Source organism: Oenanthe melanoleuca, chromosome 8 (assembly GCF_029582105.1).
Source record: "Oenanthe melanoleuca isolate GR-GAL-2019-014 chromosome 8, OMel1.0, whole genome shotgun sequence".
Classification (NCBI taxonomy): domain Eukaryota; kingdom Metazoa; phylum Chordata; class Aves; order Passeriformes; family Muscicapidae; genus Oenanthe; species Oenanthe melanoleuca.
Window position 1 is genome coordinate 14383101 of NC_079342.1, and position 25693 is coordinate 14408793.

The 25693-nt window shown below is 37.5% G+C and overlaps 1 protein-coding gene across 9 annotated transcripts in view; it reads right to left on the reverse strand.

Annotated features, from left to right (window-relative positions):
* ADGRL2 (adhesion G protein-coupled receptor L2) overlaps positions 1 to 25693 on the reverse strand; it is a 174625-nt gene that overhangs the window by 35409 nt on the left and 113523 nt on the right. For all 9 annotated transcript variants that reach the window (XM_056497451.1, XM_056497453.1, XM_056497452.1 and 6 more), the window contains 4 exons: positions 15414 to 15523; positions 9043 to 9843; positions 933 to 1229; positions 294 to 397 (listed from right to left, as the gene is read on the reverse strand). In XM_056497451.1, the coding sequence (XP_056353426.1) occupies positions 294 to 397; positions 933 to 1229; positions 9043 to 9843; positions 15414 to 15523 (1312 nt within the window). The remainder of the gene's footprint in view (positions 1 to 293; positions 398 to 932; positions 1230 to 9042; positions 9844 to 15413; positions 15524 to 25693) is intronic.

Below are 25693 nucleotides of genomic sequence, written 5' to 3' on the forward strand. Positions count from 1 at the left end.
TTTTTTTAAGCAAGTATAGCTTTTGGTTTTTGAAAACAAGCAAAACAACTTTGTTTTAAATAGTGATGAGAGCATGCAATCAAAAATTCAACATAAGAATTTAGAGAGGGCGTACTAAAACACACATAAGAACCTAACTGTTGGCCAATGCTTTGCACATGGAGTACACATAACTCCTTCTACTTTTAATGAACACAGAGTAATAAAGACAACTTCAACAAACTGAAATATTAATGCTCAGAGTTAAAATCTTTAATCACCAGTGTAAACCAGATTAAAAGGTTTCAACCAACCTTCTGAGCCAGCTGATTTACCCAGTGTGAGGTACAGTTGCTAAGATCAGGGCCTTTGGGGTTCCACATTCCCGTTAAGACCACGCAGAGATACGAGGCAGTTCCTACAACAGATGTAGAAAACTACAGTGAAATTTTTCTGCATGCATTCAGGAAATTGGCTACACTGTGCTCCTAAACAACATTCAATTCTGAATGCTGCTAATGGCAGTGCTTGACAATAATTGACAAAAACGTAAGGAAATAATGTAGATTACAAAGAGCAATTTTAAAAGTCAGTGAAAAGTACCAGACGTTTTCTGCAAACAAACAAAAAGCCCTTGATTTTTCCTGGAGCTCGTCCAGAGGGGAGTTCATAATGAGAAAGGCAGCTGTAAGCATATTTCACAACAGTCCTCAAGCAATGCCCTAAAATCTGACCTGGATTCACAAAAGTGCAAGTGCAAGGTAATTCTGTGGCTAGGCTCAAATAACGTTTGCAGACCATAACCTGACCATTGCCTGTAGATACTGCACCCTCTGGGTGACAAAAAATCATGTGACAGGCAGCCTGAGATTAAAAAATATTCATCATGAGAGAGCTGCACATTGCTTTTGAAATGTCTGCTTGAAATCAAGACCTATTTTTAAAGGCAATACCTCGTGTTCCTTTGGGGCAAGGGCGCTCAACCATCATTCCTCTCTGTGTTTGAGGCCAGCTAATCCCCCTGGCCTCAGTCGGTTCACAGAATCTCTCTGGCAAAGGGAAGAAACTTGTCACAGGAGGAATTCTGGTTGTGGAAATGGGTGGTGGTGGTTTGGGTCCTCTGCTTCCTTCCTTTGTTCCTCCAGCTGACGTTGTGCTTACAGGACCTCTCTGTGATGTAGTGCTAGTGGTTGACACTGTGGTTTTGTAAAGCTCTGCTGAAGAAGTTATTGTCACTGCTGTGGTAGGCACTGCACAGGGAAAAATCAGAATAATAATAAAGTAAATTACTTCAGAATTATATATTAAAAAAAGTTACTTAGAAGTTATTTATGTAGCTTTCAAGGATTCTCTGGTGTCTCCTTTCCTTTATCTTAATATAACTCTTACTGCTATTCTGGGTGCTTAAGATATAACTTTGACTTTTTTTTTTTTTTTTTTTTTTTTTACTCAAAGCTCATGCTGGTATGACATCTCAGCACATTCTCCACATAATCTCTTCTGCAATAAAAATTGATAGCTACATTTCTAAAAGCTGAAAGGCATACTAGTGAGTTATCAGTACACAACAAACACGCTCAAAGCAATTAAAGATTACTTAATCACATTTGCAGCAGGAACAACTCAATAGATAGAATCATTTGAATCAGTGTGCCGTGAACAAGGTAGTCCAGCTTTAACAACAAAGGCAGCAGGCTGTAACTAACGAGAATGTTTTTGAAAAACAGACCCCAAAACTTCAAGTCACCCAGTACACACCTCCCAGAGCAATAATTTTGATAACATCTTCCTGCCCAGCAGTCATTCTGCCTGAGAGAGCTGCAAGCCCGATTAGCTCCAAGCAGAGGCAGCACCCAGCAGGTACATGGCGCTCTCCTCTTTGAACATTTGGGGCCTTGACATCCTTTTTTGATAAAGCAGGTATGAACACACAATTCCTACAAGCCAGTGGCAAGCAGGGAGTTTTCATCTTTTATGAAACACCAGGACAGGCTTAGGCCAAATTCCTCCTGCTCAGGATGTGCAGCTGCTCCTGCCACTGACCCACGGCAGGAACTGGAGCTGCTGGGGTACAGCCCAAGCCATGCTGGGGTTCTCAGATTTGGAGAGATAATATAAGTTAATGCTAGTGGGGTCTGGAATGGCTGTGCAACACCTTCACATGTATATTGAGAAACAGTGCAAGTGAGTAAAGCAACTGCCACAGTTATCATTATTTCCAAATATTCATTAGTGTTCAAAATGCTTTACAGGCACAGAAAAGTACAAATGCTTGTGCTGAGAACAAATAAACTCATGAAAAATAGTTATGGTTTTTTTTTCTTTCTCTCTTTTTTTTTTTTTTTTTTTGCTAGGCCTTTGAACTCTGACTTTCTGGACAATGCAGATTTTCTAAACTAAATCATAAATCAAATAAAACAAAAAAGAGAGCAGTCTCACTTTTTTCAGCAGTTGTTTTATAAGTTAATGTTTTGCATAATATTAAATTTCAGCAGCTTGGCAAATAACTGTTTTCTCAAAACCCTTTTTTACAATTATGTTTCACTTATATTAGAGGTTTAGAATATTTTATTTTAATTTCCACATGAATTTAGGTCGAAGTTTTGAGCATCATGGTCTGTTTTTCAAGACTAAAAGCAGAGATGTTCCTATCAACCCTCTGCTGCTCACAAACTTCCACAGAGCCTGTCTTCAGTCTCATCATTGGTGTGTAATTGTGCTGAACTGGTGGTGTAGCCAGCTACTATTGAAACCCTCAGATCTGTTCTGCAAGTGCTTGCCTGACGTCTTGTGAAACTGCTCTAATTTGCTTTTGATTACAATGCATCCAGCCTTCTAGTGCTTCCCCAATTAACATTTGTCAAGAGCATTTGCAATCACTTGCACAAGTGTCAGGCAGGGCCTGCTGAATCAGGTCCTCGGGAACAGGGAGCTCGTGGGGATGGAGAATGATGCAGGGGACAACCAATTATTATGATCCATCCCCTAATACACTCTGCTAATTAATACATACTTAAACATCAAAATGTGTATTAGCATTAGTGCAATTAATGCTCAAACCCTGTAATGTTTAGGACAGTTTTGTCTCAGGAGCAAAATATCAGTCAGAATTCATAAAACACTTGGAAGTTCAGCAGTGAGGTACCAATTTTCAGAAGATATTTGGTGTTGCACCCTGAGCTAGAATAATTCTGCTGTTATTACATTATTACACAACTTTAGTTAGTACAAATGACCTGCATAGTATGGTAGGGCTACATACTTAGAAATATATTAGTAATCTCACATTGTAAGAGAAATACGTTAAACCACCTCTCTCAAAAAAACTGAAAAAAATTGCAGATAATTTCTCAGGGCTTTTCTCTTTAATGAAATTTTTAAAAAGAAGTCAGCATATTTAAGAATGCTGAACAGGAAACTTCAGACAGCGCTGGAAGTCTGGGAAAGAAGGTGATTGGAAAATAAGAAACAACCAAACACATCAAGGAATATATCTAGCTTTTAGAAGACAGTTCATTTTGTCTTTAGTGGCCTGTGGGAACTGAATCTGCTGGGCCACTCTCCTGAGCTGCAAGAAGGCACATGACAGCTGCCACCACGGGATGTGCCTTGCTCTCAGGGCTGAGGCTCTGCCTTGCACAGCACTTTGCCAATACAAGATAATGGCAGAGATGATTAATAGACTGCAACTGAGAGGAAGAACAAACCCCATGTCAAGGTTATTAACCTTTTGTTCTAAGCAGCAGGGATGAAGATATGTAGTTTTTGTCCAACTCAAAAAAAGTCACTTTTACACTGCGAGATTCCATTCTGACTTTTTGGCTAGGCTTGATATGCTGAAGAGAAAATTGAAACCTCTTCTACTTTTTTTTTTTTTTTTTTTTTTTTAATTAAGAATAGGTTCTTATTATCAGCTGAAGACAGTCATTAAAATTAACAAAATAGGAGAAAAGAGCAATAAGAAGTAAATCCAAAGACTAAAATTGAGGTGTAATTAATTTACATTTGTTTCATGCAGTTCCTAACAGCTGATTTAAACAGTTATGTATCCTATCTGTTACTAAAAATGAAGACACCACTGGAGTAAAACTTAACACCTGTTTAGCAGTGTGATGTCTATAAAAAACTTAACACAATTGCTGTAGGACAGCAGGGGAATAGTAACTTTCTTTTCCCAACTAGCAGCAAAGAGCAGATTTAGAGAAGGCACACAAGCTATCTAGTATTCCCTGCCAACAGGTTTCTATTCTAGGCAGGCATAAAACAAGTTTGGAAAAAAAAATCTAAACCAAGCCAAATCAAAAATATCCCCACCCAAAATACAACTCTAACCTTAGATTTACAATTGTGTTAATATTAATGCCCAAATGATGTACCACTTCTGAAAAAGGCTTTATTCTCCCCTCTGGCATCCAGGTCATTTGAGAAATCAGCTGCATGGATTTTTCAGTTACATGTGTATTCTTATAGGTCAGGTATTTCAATTTATTGAGGCATATGAAAATCTATGGACCCTCCTTTATTCTCAAAAGGTGTAATATATGGAGCTGCTACGTAAAGCAACAGAGATCAGAAATCTGTGAAAATCACAGTTTTCCTGCCTTCTCCTTATTACTGCTCTGTACCTGTTTTCATGCTCCAGTGAATATCAGGGAAGGTGATAAGAGTCACTTAATTACCTATAGGTGACTCCAGCTATTATGTTAGCCAGTACTCTACTGACCCTGCCAAATCCCATTCAATTGAAAGTGAAATGTTTACACAGTCATTTATAAATGTATACCTTGAAAATGATAACACATGTGACAAAAAAATTAGCAAAATACCTGTAGTAAAGAAAGATGCTATCTGGTCCCCATTATATTGTCTTTACTTGTACAACTATTCTTTCTTTCATCTGCAGTCTGCCAGATTTAATATACTAGCACAGACCCAATTTACTTAATTTGCTGCTTGGCTTTCCTGTAGATTCTTGGTGTTGCTCCTATCACTTCAAGCCCTTGGTGATGCTACTCTACGAGTTTCTGTTCTGTCCACACTCACAACATCCATCTCTTCCTGCAGTGATCCAATAATACTTAATGATGGGTATCAAGGCACAAAAGGGGAGACAACTTCAGTTTGAACAGTTAGCACAAATTGGGATGAATGTAGATGAAATCGCTCCCTAATGCACTAACACAGAACAAAAGGATTTATCTTCCTTTTGTTACCAAGGAAACCTTACAATGTCATGCTCATATTCACTTTTTAGATGGAAAATTCCCTCATTCTTCCTGATCTTTTAACTTAAAATTCCTTTAAAAATTCCTGTTTCAGCAAGGATTCATTTGGACACTTGGTACCTACTGTAGAAGGAATCTAACTGGATATATCCACTACATTTACCAAGGATGTAAAAACTCTGGTTTGTCTCAAATTTTTCAGTGGCTTTTTGCAAGGCCTGATGCATTTTATTTAATTTTTAAATTAGGGTTTTGATTTTCAAATGCTTTTTACACTTAATCTTAGAAAACATGTTCTTCTGCAACATCTGAGCAGTACTTGACAGTTGTAGCCCTGAAAACCATTTCTATATCTCTACCAGAGATGCACCAGCTGCAGGCTGAATGTTTTACACGCAGCACTATCTTGGCAGACACCTTGCAAAGGCACTGTCTTGGCAGACACAAGCACTGCAGGAACAGGAGGACTCCTTGCAAATGCACTTGGGGCAGACATGGAGCTCTGAATTGTGCAGACATGGAGCTCAGGGACATGGTTCCGAGGTGGACCAGCAGGGTGAGCTTTATGATTGGACTTAATGATCTTTCCATCATTCTATGATTCATCTGTGTACTATAATTTCCAAGAGGAGAAAGAATAATAACATTAAAAAATTAGGTTGAGAGAGGAGTTTTTAGAGCAGCAGACCCCACTGTCTGAGTACTAAAGGAGTAGTCTGTCTACAGTTTTAGAAATCTGAAGTGTTTCTCCTGAATATTAAGAAAATAAGGATACAGGGAAAGTTGCAAGAAGAGAAAATGGTACAGGTTTGCAGCAAGAGCAAGGTCAACGTTTGGTTAATTACAGTGGTATTTCAGAGGTTTCAACAGAGATGTAAAAATGAATGAGACAACAGAGAAAACAAAGCCAGGAGTTTCAGGACGTGGATGAGCCCAAGTTTTGGCCCTGGAAGCAAATTTGAAGGGAAAGTACAACTCAAATATGACAAATTCATCTTTCATGTAGGAAGAAAGATGGGTGTTTTAGAAGCACTTTTAGCTGGACATTGTGGTGTAGACAAAAACTAATAGCCAAGACAGATATACAGGAAAGAACTAAAAATCAGTGTGTGTCTTATCTATCATTATCTCTCACTTGGCAACAGAGGGAACACAGGTTACTGAGCTTTCCACAATGGTCTCAAGGTAACCATTCGAAAAGAAAGGGCCATGACTTCCAATTTTGAGACACTGACCCTGTGACACCATTAAATACTTGATATTAAAGTACTGTTGCCAAGGACACTAAAAGAAAGTTCTTGTGTTAGGTGACTTACAGAATGTTATCGTAACTCCCTTGTCGTTAAGTAGATGATTAAGAAATTGGATTTGATCACAAAAAAAACAAACCAAATTAGAATACAAGAAGCACAGAAATATCTTTCATCAAGCATGCTTAAAAGTTGATCTAATTCCATATGAGATAGAAAATTCAAATGTGTATTACACATACAGATACTTTACATGATAGTTGAAAGACTGAGCTGCAATTTATGCAGAATTTACGCTGAAACAAAGAGGAGCTGGAAATACAATAGAAATAAATATAGAAGTAGATATTGTAAAGAGTTTCTCCTTGCTTTTATAGCAGTACATCTCAAGGACAATTATGTTAGATAATTTTTCTTTTCATTTAGTAGTTTCTAACTACAGGCAATTGGCTTAGGCAAAAAAGGAAATGACCTGAAACATATTCTTAGATCTGCAATGTACATACTCATACAAAACTAAAATATTGGGTATTGGCTTTATCTAAGGAAAAATACTGTGTGTGAATATATGTATCATGTGCTCAAATAAACTGAGTGTCTTGATTTGGTTTCTATATTTTAAAAAGACCAGAATCAAAATATATTTACTGATGTCCTAATGCATTTAAAACCCAAACTCATAACTTAAATACTCTTTTTCTGTCTTCATGGTTGAATGGGCAAATAGCTGAGGAGAGGCAGGCACCCTGCAGTGTGCCCTGGATCCTTTCTTGCCTATGTCTGGTTGGAATAAACTATTTCTGCTCCTGCCTTGTATGCCAGCAAGGAGCACAGGAAGAGAAAAGGGTGCTGGTGGATGGCCAAATCTGGTTTTGATAGCAGATGGGATGTGGCCAGCACATACACTATAACTTAAGATCTTGATGACCCTCTCGTAATAAAAACATTATGAAATGTTTTACTGGAGACCTTTGGAGGTTTACTAAAATGAAGGAAAGATTCCACAAAGCCTTTTCTGCCCCTGCTTTTCCTTTACACTTTTTCCTCTATGCAATGACTTAAAGATTAGCCTTTTTCACATTCACAGCAGCTGCCTGAACTGCAAAAGCTACTTAGAGCCTGTACCTCCATTTTCTCCTCTTACTCTTAAAGCTTTGGAGAATTTAAAATGCATCTTTGTCTGAGTTGAACTGAATGAAATGTGGCATGCATGAGAATGTATGAAAAAGAAAGCATCAATTTATTTTTTAATTACATAGGTTGTTTATCTGCTAAGAGCACCTCCAAAGCCTCCCTGAGGAATGGACTGGCTCAATGTACAGACAGCAAAGCTGGCCAGTTCCCCAAACACCTGAACCTGCCTGAGCCTGGCCAGGTATTGCCAGGGAGGTCTGCAGGAGACCGGTCAGATCACCCACGGCTTTGGAGATCACTATTGGTTCTAAAGCACCCTGTTCTGCTGCCTCATATGCAGTTCTGTACCTGCAAAAGCTGTAAGTGTGCTGCTGTAATCGTGTGCATATTACAGTTTGCACTGCTGTGCATGAATCAGCTTTGCTGAAGCAGGACAGCTACTTTTCATGTAGAGAAGCCATTATTACTCCTTTCTTGAAGCAGAGAAAACGGCTGCTAAACATGCATAGCAGCTAGATGAGAGAAGTGAAGTATTACCTTCATTGCTAAAGCAGCTTTTGCTGCATACATCTTCTGCCACAGAGCATTTCTCCTGGTATTTACTCTCCTCTGTAGACGTTAATATGGGGCTGTGCCTGTTCATATCATTTTTAGAGATTTCTGAAACCTAAAGACCTCAGTTTTTCTTCTCCCTTTTGACAGTTAGTATCTTTCCGTTTAGGAAGTAGTACTAACTTCTAGCGAGCTGGAATGCAATTGTAAGGGGCTTACTGAGAAATCCACTAAAAAGATGTCAGACAATCGTGTCTAACCTGACATTAGAAACTGTGAAAATAAGGCTGTGGAAAAATACTTTTGCTTGGTATTGCACATTAACCCCATACCTCTCCTCTGGGACCTCCCAGCACACACTGCTCCCCACTGCTGGCGCCAAGAAGTTAAAAGGTCTGCATGTATGCTGTAATCAATGCAGAAGGCAGGTAAAATCGAGTGGATGGGAACAGCCTTCTGGCCCAGCATGAAGCAACTCCAACTCAGTTTAGCTATCAGAGTCAAAATGACTGATGGCATAAAGTAAATAATTCCCCACACACAGAAAAGCTACACACTTTAAAAAAGAAAATAAAGAAAAGAAAGAAAAGAAAGAAAGAAAGAAAGAAAGAAAGAAAGAAAGAAAGAAAGAAAGAAAGAAAGAAAGAAAGAAAGAAAGAAAGAAAGAAAGAAGATAAAAAGAAAAGCATGAGCCTGTAGACCAAATAAATTCTATTTCTCTTCACAGGTTCTACAAATTTGTCTTCCACCACTGTATTGCTGCTCAGGTCAGCATGGTGCAGACAAAATACCCTTCCTTGCCTTTCTGCCACAAGCTAAATCTAAGACCAAAAATATTGTAACTTATTTCCCTGAATAGAAACACAAAGAGATCACAAATGAGAAAGAAAAGAAATTCTTACCTTGGGCAGGATCAGGTGGGCCAAACTCCAAGGAGTATCGCAGAATGAAGTTGTTATTCCACACGTACAGCTGGTTGTCTCTGGGGTTGTAATCCACTGAGGCGATGTACTGGTACTGGTTGGGAAAAGGAATGTCCACGTGCTCGCCTCTGCTCAGCCTGGTGTTGTAGATGTAGTCGATGGCGTTCCTGCCGGTCTCGCTCTCGTTGTCCTGATACACCGAGCGCACCACGTACAGGACACCACAGATCATGAACGCGTTGGATGCTGCCCGCTTGTCGTAGGTCGTTTCCCAGGTGGCTTCGAAGCGCAGAGTGTAGGGGTTCAGCTGGCTAATTACTATCATCCCGTTGTTTTGTTCCGTAGCGTAAATTACCCACAAGCCATTTTCATCAACTGCCAAGTCAATATCAGTCTTTCCTCCCCATCGGTATGGAGAGGTGTCATGGTAATTAGCATAATTGATTATGGCCTCTCCACTCTTAATTCTAGTCCTCAAGTCGAATTTTACTATGTTGCGAGTTCTTTCCTTGTTGAAAAAGACAGCGCCGTCATACACTACAAACCCAGTACCATCCACTCGGTTTGGCAGCTTGTACGTCGTCTGCTGGCGTCCGTTCTGGAAGTCCTCCAGAGAAGCGTATTCTATCAAAGTATCCGTGCGGTACGGAGTCCATGGCATGAAGTATATTTTATCTGCAGCCTGGAGAGGGTCTTTGCACCAAGCACCTGCTTTTTGTTCAGCTTCATATAAATACGGTGAGTCCACAATTGCTTTCAACGTCCCCGGGCAAACAAAAACTAACAGTCACAGAGAGAAGTAAGACAAGGATTACGTCAAATTAAGACCATCTCATAAGAAAAATTAAAAAAAAAAAAAAAAGAAAAAACCAAAAAGGTAGGTAAATCATAATGACTGTGTCAGGAAGAAAAAAAAAATCAATTTAATTGGCACTAGATTATACCTTATGTTATAATTAATGCAATTATCACCCTTTATCATCCACTTTTCTTAAAGTTACCATGTTCTTGCTGTACCAGTACGGAAAGTGGATGGGAACTGTTTTCACTAGTACAGACCAAGGCTCAATGGCATACACAGACAGCTGAAAATGTAGAGCTACTCTTGCATTTTCGTTTCAGACTTTTAGTGAGTACACATTAACGCTCCAGAGCTTTTAACTGGTGTGCAGCAGTGTGCTAGGTCATTTCAGTCCAAAAAAAATCACATTGACTTGTTTAGAACTTTAAGAAGTGGTGAGGCTGAAAAAGGAGGTGCCTCTATTAAAAATAAAGGAACAAAACAAATCATCAGGTATATAGAGAAAGCAATTAGGAGCAGAGAAAACAAAACACAACCAAAGCAATGAATGAAACAGACCAGGAAACCCTGTAACCATGGCATGCTATGGAGAGGGTTCTGGAAGCCAAGCAAGATGACACTTGATTAACAAGAATTTACCCAAGGGTGAGAGAAAGGGAAAGAAAGACAAAGAGAAAGGGAGAGAAAAAAGCAAGGGAGTCTTCCCTCCAGCCCAAGTACTTCAGTCACTATACCCCGCCACCTACTTTAAGCAGCCAAGTCACTTTATTGCAAACAGTCGACTTCTTTATGAGGTGTACTTATGAGATCCTGCTGATTATCATAATATAAGAGTGTTGTGGGGAGGGGAAGGGAAGAGGTTAACATCCATAAGGCACATAACAAGGAGCTGGGGTTTGGACTGTATACGTTATTTACCTTTTTGCTCCACTTCTATTTTAAGCATCGGAAGAAAAATAAAAAAGTGCAAGGAAAAAAGAAAGAAGATTAACATAAATTGACTATTAGTCTAAAAGATTAAATTAGTAACAGACGCTAAATATAGGGAGAATAAGAACTGCACTATATTGGATAAAGAGAAACAGACAACAGGATAACCTAGCAGGAGAGAGATTCTACGGTTACACAAATGAACATGGATCAATCATTTTAGTAGATTAAGGAGGGAATACAGATATGTTGGCATGTAGTTTCACTTAGTGAACCTGAATAAATAATGAATTACTTTACTAATACGTGCTATATACACTCTTCTTCTTCTTCTAAAAGTATAATGCTAATCAAGTTGGTTTTTAAGTGACATATTAATTTATCATATATGTGCAAGTGCACATATACATATTATATTAATTGATAATTAGAAATACAAAATTCAGTATATTAATTATATAGGTTTGCATATGTGATTATTAAACCTCCCCCATCTTTGCCCCAGACTTTTCCCTGCTTTTCTTTCTTGTAAAGAAAGCAGCTTGCACCCTTTGGTTCTCCTTAGGCTTTATTTTATTTGTTTTCCTGAATGTTCATCTTGAGAACTTTTGCCACTTCTTAGTCTATAACTGCAAAATCAGACTAGAAGGAATAAGCAAAAATATCTAGGAAAAAAGAAGCAAAAGCACAGTAAGCAAGAGGAAAAGAGAAGAGAAAATTAACAATTAGCTCATTCAGATATTCTCCAGCATCATCGATTAAGCCCGAAACAGCAAGCTGGTATGCAAGGACAGCCACATTGTGTTTAAAACAAACATCCACCCTGCCACCATACATGGAAGACAAAAACCGAACCCAATTAACAAAGTTATACTACCATAGCAATTTTTCCCCCAGGAAGTTTTAAGGAAGTTACAGAAAGATATATAGCTGAAGCCCAGCTAGTAAATAGCTTTCCAATAATTATTTGTGGTAAAACCTATTTTATATACTCTGTGGCCTTTGAAGTATGCTCCCTTGGTTTCATAAAATGACCTGGAAAATGACAGATGTACCAATCTGTGTAACAGTAGCTGCTGATACCAGGGAAGTGCATCAAAACTATCTGCACAGCTATTACATTTTCAGTATTATGGTATTATCCTGAAGAATGCATTTGTATGTTTCATATAAAGTTTTGGATTTTCAGTTTCATTTAATAAAATTACATATGATTATTGTGAGAATGACATTGGGTGATATGATCTTGTGTTTCTTCAGGAAACAATTCCATAACTTTACAGGGGAACTGGAGGGGGTCAATATTTTCAAAATGAGCAGTAGTTTTCCTAGCCTTTGTACTGTTATACATCTTTAGATAAAATACTCATTTTTCTGTAATTTGTAATTCTGGATTTATCCAAGTAAACAGAAGATGTATTCTGAGGTGAATTCTTGGGTTTTACCATTAGTGTTAATGACTTTCAGACGATTCTGTTTGTTTGTGCTTATTTCTCACCAAAGAGCAATATTGATACTGTACCTGCTTAGAATTAGTAATAGGAGATGGGGAAAAAGACAGGGATAACTAAAATCATTACTGGCATGTCTGCTCTGCATGCACTGGTGTACAGCTGTACATTTTTCAGGGACAGATGGGCTTATTGAAATAAACAAATGCTGCAAAGTCCAATCAATACACAGAGAGAGAGGAATAAAACACTTTGTTTTCTATTGGATTCCAAAATAGGCTTGAAATAAAAATGCACAGATATACAAAATGGAACTTTTGATGTTCTTCTTTATAAAAGGGCTGACTTCTGTTAGTCAAAGTGCCAACATACATCTTGCAGCATAAGTGAGAGAAATGTCAAGTATAGTACTCTCAATCTCTTTGTAATTTAATCGATAACACTTTTATTATTTCAGGACAAAGCAATGTCTATCAAATTTGTCAGTAATTTTTGTTGGAGATCTGAGTATCTGAAAAGTTGTTTTGTTGGTTTTTTTGTTTGTTTTTTTTTTTTTTTTGATTGCACTATGAGATGTAAAAAAGGAAGCATTTATGAAGTACTTTTAAACTTATTAAATTTGCAAAATGAAGTACTTTCAAATAAGCAAAGCAGCTATCTATTTCTGGAGGCCGGCAAGACACAGAGGAGCTGATAAACTGCATTTTGTACAAGGGTGACAGCAACTCCAGTGCGTAAGGACTCTCACCTTTCACCACAAAACCCATTATGACTGCTGTTTGTCATCTCTCATGGGCAGAACGCTACCACAATGAGTATTGAAAACTTTGCAGTAACTGAAGATGAAATTCATGAAATAAATGAACTTTGGTTAAAAGTGCTGTGATCACTCCTCCCTTCCTGGGCCCACGAAAGCCTATCCTACCTTCCTAAGAAGTGTCTTACACTGAGACAGCTGCTATTTGCAAATCTATTCTGTAAATTTAGAAAAGGAGCTCTGGAACAAGTAAGGAAATAAAATTTAGACTTGATAACTGGAGTTTACCAGGTATCAAAAAACAGAGACTTGGAAAAATAACAGGATAGGCTTTGTGGGACAGGGAAAAAAGAGAGTTAACAATCAAAATGGCTACTGAAGCACAATGTGGTTTGAAATCAACCTTCAAAACTCATTTTAGTAACTGGCAATCTTTTTCATGACTGCTAGTAATGACAGGTGATGTCTCTTACAGTTCTGGAATTGGGTAGTGTCATCACTGTACATGCTGCAGTTGACAAACTCCAAATTTATAGACTTTGAAAACCAGGAAAGCATCCAGAATCCTGAATTATGACAGACACAGAATTACAGAGTTCAAAGGGTAGGCCAATGCAACTGACAGTAAACAAAAATAAACACTTTAAAATTAAAGTAACTACAAGTTAGAGTACAGGGTAGGCCGCGCTGTGTCACTATACTTCTGAAACTGGAAAAGAAAAGATTCCTGGAGATAGCAATACCCAATCAGTAGAACATATCCACACTTCTCTTCCTAAAACAGCATAAGAAATTATGTTTGAACATTATTTGCATTACATTTTTTCCTCTATGAGCTAGCCTACTGGAACTGGAAAAGTAACTTCTTGTCACTTCACTGACCTCAGGTTTTGGAATCAGATGCACTGCCCACTTTCTGAGAATTTGGGAATGAAAAGAGTGCTAACACAGAAGTGGTCTTTGTGGAACAAAATTTTGGTTAGATTGGGGTAAGACATCACTCCTCAAAAGTGGCACAAGAAGAACAGTTACAACAAGCCACCACTACTACACACAGGAGGAATGGCACTAGGGAATCACTGTTTGCAGTAGGCTTCCAAACCTACAAATGGTACAGGGAAAAAAAATCAGCAAGCAACCATTTCACAATGACACAGCAGAAATGAAGAAAAAACAGATGATCTGTGCTTGGCCTTTAACAACAGTGAAGGTTCAGTGTAGTGAAGCAGTACAGAGTAGTATTTCAGTTTCAGAATTCTAAATTTTGCAGCAAACAGTATGGACAGTTTTGACATAGCTTTGCTTATGCCAGAACTCATTTCCTTCCTTTTTCGATATATACTGTCACCACAGTGTTTCTGCATCTCAGACTTGGCCTGTTTCCTGTGCCAACAGAAAATACGACTTTGGTTAAGGATTTCTGCAGATCAAGAAATTCACGCCTAATAATAACTCAAGGGAATGATCAGTGCACGGCTTAAATTCCATTGCAAGCACAGTTATTTCTCTGCTGAGCTATGGGACAAGAGAGAAGTCACTGCAAAGAATGACCTTACAAGAAAGCAAAACAGTTAAAAGTGTCGAATCTGCAGAACTTTCATGCATACATGTCAATAAAAAAAACATTAATTATTGCAAGGAAATAAGAAGTATGTTCAAAGCTACTGAACTTCGGCATTATAAAGAATATTGTACAAAACTGCTGAAGTAGCCATAACCACATTTTTCTATCTCATCATGATTTCAGTATTTACTTTGTTTTCAGTGAAAAACTTTGTTTTGGTAGCTGATTCAAGGCTGATATTTTGTCTTTAAATTAAAAGCAAGCATTTCTTTCTCACTCTTTTCCCCTTTGCTTTTTAAGAACACAGTGTGAGTACCTTATTAATCAATTATTCACTCTGAATCTGCGTTCATTTATAATGAAGCACAAAATCCTTTTTCAATGTCCCCCAACTGGGTCACTTGCCTCTGAATGTCAGTGCTGGGTTTTGCTGTGCACCCAAAGTCACCACAGCAGCAGGTAGCCTTTCAAGTAGATCATGATTAAAATTGAAGTCAATTCCTGCTTTGCAAGTCTGTGAGCCAAGCCAATTTGTCAGCAACTGGTTGCGGGCAAAAGTACAAATTTCTATCTGGCCTATTGAATAGCTAATTTGAGTTTGTTTTCTGGAAAAACAGTAGCCTTAAAAGCCAAACACTTAAGAACACAGACAGACACTTGGCCAGCATCACACCATGGCTTCCTTCCACACTTTGTGAAGCTAATTGGAGGCCCTAGTCTGCAAGTGCTTTGCATGCATAATGGGTCCATGGGCCATAAACATATGCTTCTTTTCCATGTAACAGCACTCCAGCTTCAATTGTGAGGGCCAGAGGAAGTGAGCAAGAATAAAAAGATTATACTTACTGTAAGGAACACATTCATACTGAACTTCTAGATATTTGTATGTTCCAGGACAAGGATCAGGAAACACATCTGACCCAGTAACTACTATACACTGTGTTCGGTTGTTGCACCTGTAATGGGAAAAGAAAGCCAGCTAATTAATTTAAAATTACATTTTGTTCATACTAAAGGACTACATTCAGTGCTAACCCTCTTCACACTTGGGCAATTCAATCCATAAGACAACAAACTTCATTAATACTAATTAGCCAAAGTCCAAAAGAAGGCTTCAGGACAATATTTTAGTTCAGGCTTTATGCTTTTAAATTTGGATATCGATGTTATCTTAACTGTCCCAACTGGTAGAGACAGCTGTATCAAGTACCAGGTTTATACTGATTTGATACTACTGCTCAATAAAATGAAAACAAAATGCAAAGACGATATGACTGAAAAAATGTGCAATTCTGAATAATGTATAATAGCAACAATGAGTAATTTCTTCCATCTTTAGAGACATACATCCTGCTGAATGGTTTTACATCTCAGAGAGATTTTTCTTGTGATTCAAGGAAATTATTTTGATTGGAAGACCTACTGTAGAGAAAAAACATTAGCATTCCCATTTTAATTATTTTAGAAGCAATTGGTGGACTCTAAGCTTCCTCTGTTAGGCTACAGGAAGCAGTAAAGAATGACCATTTGAGGAAATAAGAAGAAAAATAGTTAAAAAGAAGAACTGCAAGAAAATTAATTATTTTTGAGGAGATTGAAACATAAAAATTATTTGCTTAACAATGAAAGAAAATGTATTTTGATACAAAGAAGAACTTCATTAAAATGCCTCTAATTGTGAGGATATACTGAACATAATGTTTTTGAAGGGTAATAGTAATAATAATAGTAATAATAATAATAATGTAGATGATTTTAGGCTACTATTATTTTTTTAATAACAAAAGAAAAAACCCAAAAAACAAAATACTAGCTTGGCAGTTAAAAGTGAACAATCACCTAACCTTGAAGAGATGGTCAAAATGTAATACAGGAAAACAGTCACAAGGAAGAGGAAGGAAAAAAAAAAGAGAAGGTCAGGGAATATGGTGACTAAAGGGAAAGAGCTTGGCTGATTTTCTCAGGGGTTAGCTTTGTTTGTCAGCAAACTGAATAACAGAAGTCTGAACTTAAGTAATAGACTAGCCTTTGACTCCAGCTGTACATCAACTTCTCTACTGCCCTACTTCTTCCCATACTCCCTGAATGCCACATAACCCAAGCTAAAATAATCTGCCTTGTATCAGTGGCTTTCCACAGCTGTGCAGCACCAACAGGTATTAGAATATTCATGCTACCTCATAAAAGGTAGAGCAAACACATTCAAAGAACTCTCATATACATGACTTCCTTTTTTATATAGTAATCAAACTAGCACAGAGCCAGTCAGGACATGCTGTGCCTCTCTGCTGAGCAAACTCAGAGACAAAAGCTCTCTGACTCCATCAGTTAACTCTTCTTTTTCCTCTAAGTTGCTTGTTTCTACCATCCTAAGCCTCATAATTCAGAACTAATGGGAAATAGGGATTTCTGTCTATACACAACCGTGGACAGGGATGGGTGGTGAGGAATTCACCTGCCAGCTTTTCCAGAGGGCAAACCCAGGTCCCCTGCACAGCTATTGCACAAATAATGCTTCCCTACTCCCATCCCAAGGGCAGTCAGTCACTGCAGCAGCTCCTGCAGGACCTTAGGGAGTCTGGAACAACTCTGACACATCCAGTGGCTTCAGAAGCAGGCTGAAGTGGTGAAATGTGCACCCAGCTTGCTGAGACAACCACTGTACTCAGTGTGTGCATAGAATAGACACACAGCCCCTCCCAGAGAGGCTCCAAACCTCACTGTCCTCTCTGCAATATTCCAAATACAGGGTTTTTTTCATGCCACACCTTAGGTACACTAACCTGCATGAGAAAACCTGGGATGTAAGATTTTGTAACAAATTTCTTCAAATTTGGGTTTCTTTAGCAAAAGCCTTACGCTGAAACCAAAGTAATTCCTACAAGACTTCTCCTAGTGCATCATTCAGTATGATGGTTTCTACAGCTTTGAGCTGTATGAAAATTTTATTTTATACTCAAATGAGCAGCAATTAAGACAGAATTATTTATTTGTTACAAAATAAAATGAGTAGTGTTGGGAGAAATTGCTCGAGAATGAAGCTAACCAAGGTCATATTTAGCAGTGAGAAAAAGATAGACTAATTTCTCTGTGAAGAGTTGTTTTCTTCAGTTTCATTTTCTCCCAGTAAAAGATTCATAATGCTATCATCAGCCAGGAAACTGAGAAGAACTTCATGCTAGGTTTTATCAAAAGGATGTGTAATAATAATTCAGAAGAAAATGCAGGGTTTTTTCTTTTTACAGTAAGTGTCAAACTTCAGGCATTCAGTGGTGTTTACAGGAAATTGATGACACTCTAAAAACTTTTGACTATTCCTTTATGAAAAAATCTCACCTGATGTGCCTATGGCCACCTTTTGCCCTCCTTGGCCCAATCCAGTATACAGCAGTACTATCAGGCTCACCAGCACTTCCCCAAGAAGTGGAATTACTTGAATAACTACATGAATATTGTATTTGTGCTTTAAGTTATAGGTTTGCACATTCAAATCACTGATTATGCTGCACTGTTGGCTGTATTTTATAAAACCTGAGTAACTCACATACACTTCTAAGATTTCAAATTAAAGACACTTGGTTAGAATATTCACAGTTTTAAAAGCTGACGTTCAGGTAACTGTTTTTACATATTTAGAGGTCTTATTTCCATTAGAGTGAGACTTTTAAGAAAAACCAACAGCAACTAGAGCAGCTGTCAATCCTAATTCATGGGTACAGAGAAGAGATGAAGATTAAGTGAACTTTGTAGAGGTAGTTCTGAGACAAGTAATTCAGAAAATTTACAATACTGTCATTTGTCCTCTGGATAAATTAAAGTCTTCTATCTGCTGCACAGTTTTTCTCTGAAAAACTAGGGATACTTCTCTGTTAGCTATTGGCCTATACTTCTCCTGCTGTCTGCAAGAAAACCATTTTACAAACTGGTAATGGTTTCAGTTGAGCTTCTTAAAGACAAGAAGCCCCAGATGCTATGGCATATTGGATAAAAGAAACTCCACTCTCCACAAAATAGCACTAAACAGCAGATTATCCTACATGGCTACAGATTATCAAATCTACCTCATCACTGCCCTAGCGGTAGTTCAAAATTTTAAGAAACCTTTACACTTAGAAACACTGTGCTTGAAGAAGAGGATATTGCATTGTTACAGCCTTAAATCTGGTGACCCATTCCTTTTTGCAATGGGCAAGCACCTTTTGTGTCACAGGACTCTCAAAAACAAGACTAATGTAGAAATAGAAAGTGCCTTGGAATTTGCAAAATTGACACCATCAGGGGAAAAAAAAGAAAAAATCCAAAACTCAAAAACCTGAACTGGTGAATTACTTGAAGTCCCTCATTCATTTTAACCAAAGTTATTTTTTCTACATGATATAATGTTAATTTGGTCCATTTATTCAAATTCTTTTAGAATTGTTCCAATGAAGATGTGATACAAACCAGCTGTAATTTCTGTAAATTTAAGAAGATAAATAACAAATAATTTGGTGTTTCAGTGTTTGTATGCTAGTGTTTAACTTTTCTCTTGGTTTTAAACACCATTTAAGTGTTCTGCAATCTACATAACTGCAAACTTCCCCGGCATATATTAAAATACAGACATTTTCAGGGGTTATGTACAATCTTGAAATTGCAATGATTGCACACTGAGAAATCTCTTCACACTCAAGAAGAATTCACAAGATTCACAAAGATTTATGGCACAATGACTTTGTCATTTAGAAATAAATACAGTAGATCAGTAAAGAAGTCTGTATAAACTCAGTAACAGTTAATTTAGGGAAGATAATGAATTAATTAAATTTGAAACACTAGTTAGGAAAGGACTAGCTGTAGCAGTGAAAGAATGATAATTCAGGTTCTTGTGCCAGCAGCGACAACAGTTTTGCAAGGGGAGATGAAGGAATTACCACTATTCTCATGAATGCAAGGAGCAATTGTGTACTCTGACACTCGTTTCTTCTGTATTTTAGTATGAATGAAGAAAGGTTACATCTTCATAATGCACATGCATCACTTAGAGTAATCTAAAAATCAAATGGAGTGTTTAATTAACAGTTACAGTATAATGTCTGAACTCCTTTCACCTCAGGAAGAAGACTGTGCAAATGAGGAATGGCCCTTCACATTTCAGATGAATACAGAAAGAAAAAGGAAAGTAAAGCAGCTCCAGCAGGGCTGTTATTATCTCCTGCTCATGATGTAGCCCTGTCCCTGCTGCATCCATCCTCTCTGCTCTGCTATAAGGACAGCTGTATTTTCCATGATAATTTGTTTGCATTTCAACTGTAATCTTGACTTGTACAATTCCTAACAAATTGCTTTTGCTTTTTTATATTATTATTATTACCTTATGCTTATGATTGCACTTTTTCATGTGCAATGTATGGAGATGAGATTCCACGTGCAATCTATTGTGAGAGGTGTTTTAATCAATAATCTTGTTCTGCTGATTAAGCAGAGGCTTCTGTTTTGGCAAGATAACATTAGTTTCTCCTGTCATGCTCCCAAAGCTACTGGGAATCTTCAACAGATCATTAGATATGCTACAATAAAGCTTTGGTACATTCTCTTTTCTTTCTTAAATTGCTTCTTCACTGTCCTATCATTCCTCGTCACTGCTAGCACTGCTTTATTATTACAGCTCCCCTGAAACTTGCACTAGAGCTATGTCTGCAGGCCATAGGATGCCATTTTCAATTGAAGCTTCTGCTTGAAAATATAAATTAAGAAAATTTCATTATCTCCTGCCAAGAGCCATTATTCACCATTGTTCTAAGGGAGATTAAAAACGCACAATCTATGGACTTGAACAAATACTCCAGCATTAAAATGAAAAACACAGTGTATCATGACTGAACCAGAAAGTGAAGCACTGGGATCTGAGAAACAGATTCTAGAAAGACATTAGCACTACATGGACCAACCCAGCTAACTGAGGGAAGAGGTCATCCTCATGAGCAAGTCATATCTGACACAGAAAGATACAAACAGATCCCTCACAAGTGTTTTTGCAGTTTGCAAAATTAAGGTATCTATGAAATAACGTTCACATTGCAATTTATCCTTTAAATGCTTTTGTTTTGCACACACAACTTTGACAAAGATACCATAAAAGAAACATCATGCTATTTTGAAAAGGATATGGATAATTGTATAGCCAGAAAAAACTGTCAAAATAATTTTGGGTATTCCTAATGCTGTATTTGTGTCAATGCAGTGCTTCCTTAAGTGAATTGTGAACACATTAAACAGTTATATGTAATTCAGTACTTAAACAAAAAAAACAACAAAAAAACCCACCGAGATTTAGTAAGTAAAATTGATTTTCAGTAACATTGTTGATACATTTAAAAAACTATCTTGGTATGTTTTGAAACTTTCAAGTCAGTTCTGATGATATTTCTCTTTCAGCATATTGATTAAATACTTAAAAGCCAGCAGGATGGCATGTTCCTGCATATCGCCTGCAGCAACCTGCTTAAACACCACTTGAGGCACGTAAACTCTGAGTTGTAGCACCACAGACTCCATATGGTCTTCTTGTTCCTTATTCACCCTGGGTGAGCTGCAGCCTGAGTGAAAAGATGTGGGAATATGGGATGGATGCGCTCACTTCATGTGATGACTTACACTGAAAAATTCCTGAAGCTCGTTACCCAGAGTAAGGAGCTGTCTTTACAGCTGTACTCCTAATGGTCTTCAACTGCCATGTGAGATGTGCTTTTGCATCTTTGTGCATATTCACTAAACCTCTGCTCCTGTCATTAAATGCAAAGTCATGTATGTATGAAGACGTCAGATATTACTTAAGTGCTCTGTTTTATTATAAAACTTACATGTAAAATAGAGAACAGAGATTTTATTTTAGGGGTGTTTTTGATACATAAGTATGCATAAAGACATGCCACAGTAGATAAATTTCAAGGAATGTATTTAAATTTTTAGTTTCGAATTCTCCTCACAAGCCATACATTATCATGTACTGAGACCTAATGAGTTAGCAATTTAAACCCAACCAAAGCCTGGAAAAAAGACCTGCTGAGAAAATCCAGCCTTTCTATAAAGCCTGGATTTGAAAGAGGATTGTCCAGCCATAACTGGTGTTTCCACAGTGCTCAAGCACTATCCTTCACATTCAGGATGAGTGAGTGCATGCATCTAAAGATAGATAAATAATCCTGGGACTAGCCTTTTAAAACCCAGGAAGACACACTGAAAATGTTGCTTATTCATTTGTAAAATATTCTAAACATTATTTTTAAGTTAGAAGCCTCAAAACTATTATAGGGGAATGAGCATTCAAAAAGGAAATACCACTTATTTTACTGAGCCCAAAGAGAAAATGGAAATAGTGAGCTGTGCTTGGTAGTTTTCATTATCTAAAAGGAAAAGTGAGATACATGAGCAGGTATGATAGCAGAATTTGGCCACAAGAGCTGTGTCTAGATAATGGTGACTCACCTATGACTGCTAAAGCAGTGAGGCATCCTACAGCTTGATTTGAAGATTCATGAACCAGCCCCAGGATTTTCTATGCACTTGGCAACTTGACCATTACAGTAATAAATCCGGGGGATTTGAATGAAAAATATTTGGGGAGAAGGAAAAAAAAGGGTTTTTTCCCCTCCTGTTTTCTTTTAAAACATAATATTGATGATTTGTTGAATCTTCCTAATTACCAAGTAAACACATATAAGGAAGCTAAATAGTATACAATTAATATTGTAGGAGAAGGTGCATCATAGCCTTGCTTCCATTTGCCCAATAAAAAATTGCAATAATATTTAATTGTGCTTTCTTTATACGGTGTAATCTTGTGGGAGTCTAAGGGTATGCATTAAGCATAAAACCTCCAAATAGACAATAAAACACAGCATAAAATATGCAACTCCCACAGGCCTTTTCTTAGAATTATCCAGTCTGACTCACTATCAATGAATGTGTATCTGACTTGCATGGCAAAGTCATTTAACTATATTTCTTGCTTTCAACTTCTTCTTACAATTTTAATACATTTAGTTATGACCCATTTGCCTTTTAGAATCCATGTCTCTAAGTTCAAAGCAGTCACTGTTAGAACGAGGAATCCTCTCACTTAGTCACATCTAAGCTATCAGAAATAGTTTTCCTTGTTACAGTTCATCTTTGTTCTAATACTTTTCTTATTGGTGTAAATGCTATTATTATGGAGTTATCATTGACCTGAAACTGGAGCATCAGATAAAACAGGGAGAGGAAAAAAATTTAAAAGGAAAAAAGTGGATTCCAGTGGAATACATAGCTCCTGCTTTCTCTTGGTATTTTTAGGTACTTTTATAATCTACTACTTTCTACCACATGTACCAAAGGCCTACTAGACCAATCAGAGTGTGTGAGAAGATGGCTGCAGATCAAGGACAGTAAAACTAAGTATCAAAGATGCAATGAGGTGTGCAGAGTAAATGGAAATATCTCCTGGTGAGGTCTGCGTAGGTGCAAACCCAAACCCTGTAACAGTATGAAGAAGAAGAGAACTGTACTTTAGAGAAAATGTTTCTAATGCAACCCCATCTGAGGAATAAGAAATGGAAATACAGTAATTTTAATAATAATAATAATAATAATAATAATAATAATAATAATAATAATAGTCATATTATTTAGGTGCATGCATATTTGCAGCCAACTGCAATATGGGATTACAGGTAATGTACACCTTCGAACACCAACTAAGCCAAGCAGATCCACACTGCTGAAAAGTAATAAGTTCAAAAGATCCAATTAAATGCTTCACCATTTAGACAAAATAAATAGCCTGCAGCTATGCTTACTTACTAATGAAAACTTTAGTAGTGCAGCATCCTTGTATCTGAGCAATTTGCACAGATTATTCACACTGAATGAGCAGGAGTGCAGCACCATGCCTTGTCTGTTGAGCAGGTTCCAGGGGAGAAACATGGGGCTTTAAATAAACCCAGAGCTTTACGAAGGGGCATTTAATTCTGAGGCACAGTGCTAGAGCAGAGCTGTAGAAAATCCAAGAGAAAATCCTGAAGCACGGTGTCTGATCCTTAGGAATAACACTGCAACAGACTTGCAGAAGAAGAGACTACCAGGCAGAGAGTACAGGATAGGAGGAAAAACCCTTTAGAATTCCTTTTTTGCAGGATGGTTGATCTTTTTTATCCATGGCTTGGCATCCAGCAGATTCATAATGCAGTTAAAAGTTATGTAACTTAAGACAGCTTCTGAGTCACTATTAAATGAGTAACTTGGAGAACATGAAGCCCTATCCTTCACTTTAATTTGCACAGATCTGAAATACATATTTAACAATCACCCACTTTAATTACTAAAATAAGGTATTTTAGATGACAGGTATGATTTGTTAATGCAACTTTTGAAACAGAAGCCTTCGTACACTTTCAATGCTCACACTTCCACCAGACCTCCAGGTCTGTGCAAGGCAAATTCAGCTGGATTTGCTATGGGTCTCCTGAGTTTAATACATCTCTTCTGCTTACAGAAAAGCATATTCAACAAAAAACTACTTTGCTTCTAACAGGAAATTAAGATTTAGTCATTTACAGAATTGGCCTCTGAGACAACCAGATTCCATAGAGTCCTTTGGTTTCCCTGTGCAACAGTCAGGCTGAGGATGACTTCACATGGGACATGCAGTGGGCACAACCCTAACTCAACTTTAATACATGCATTCACCTTGAATAATTAAAAATATTATAGCCTGTATCATTTAGGAGAAATTATTTATAAAATTGTTCACCTATTGCAGTCAGCATATGGAAAAATGATCATATTTTTAACAAGGGAAATGGGAAATCGCCATGGGATGCCCTACTTAGATGAAATTAGCAAGATCTTGTTATCAGACCATATAAAAGATACACCATAATAAGACGTGACCTTGCAGAACCTTGGAGCCGATCTGTGATTTTTTCCCCTATAACCCTCCCTAATTATCTGCAAAGTTACAGACCCTTTTGTGGCAGGTTATTTTTTCTGTGAATAGTGAGAGGTTTTGGGCTTTTAAATATTTAATTAGTCTTCTGAAATGAGAATTGTTGCACATGCCAACTGCTTCGATTTTCAAACTGTGCTCATCCTAATTATGTTCAGATTTAGATTGGTCATCCCAAACCTCTCACTCTTGTAATTATTTACTCCTTAAAGATCATTCAGCAGAGAAATATTTTTCACCCTTATGGCTCTTTCTTTCCACAAATGGCTTTTCTGGTCCGTTAATTACCCACTCAGAGGATTAGAGTTTGTAATAATGCAAGAGATCCTGCATGTAAGATGAGTTTTACAGGGTGAAAAAGAATAAATTGTTTTTTGTAAACTTGCCTTGGGGAATATCCCCTTTTTGGGTTATCATTTTCATCAACAGAGGCCATGTGCCCACTGCTGCATATCCACCAACTCCATAGGGCTGCAGAGTGACTCATTTATACAGCTCAACAGAACTCAGAGCAAAATGCTGAGCAAGAGGCAAAAGACAATTTGGTTATTTTAAGAGATTTATAAAAGAGCAATCTGCTAGCAAGAAGATACAGTCCTTTTTCTCATATTTTTTACTGCAGAATTCATGGCCTTAAAGTTACACGTATTTAACTGATAACTAATAATAAAATTACAACTTTTCTCATTTCATCTGCTGATTTTTTCCAGAAGTGCTGTCCCTTGGTAGATCTTTAATCAACTCTGTAACAGTGGTGTCATTTCCTATTAAAATGTGTCTGAGAGTCCTCACTACAAGTACTTTCTTTTCTTCTGAGAGGAATGCCTGTCACAAAAGCACTGTTATTCATTACCCACAGTGATGTCTGGATCTAATTATCATCTGGAAAGCTTGCAGGGCTTCCAGGTATAGGACTTTCCCTGCAAAAGTATACTGTTCTAACTTGGAAAGCACAATCCCACTTTTTCTTTGCAATCTGCACTTAAGGGATTAAATCACGGATTTGAACTGTGGATTTTCTGGTTCCTGAAACTTCCAGTTTTGAGTCCAGTGAAGTTTAGGGGACTGCTTTGGTTTGCTTGCTCCCACATCTGCAAAAATCCTGTCTATTCTGCAGCTGGTTTTTTACACAAGCCAAGCAGATTCACCACTGTAAAACATA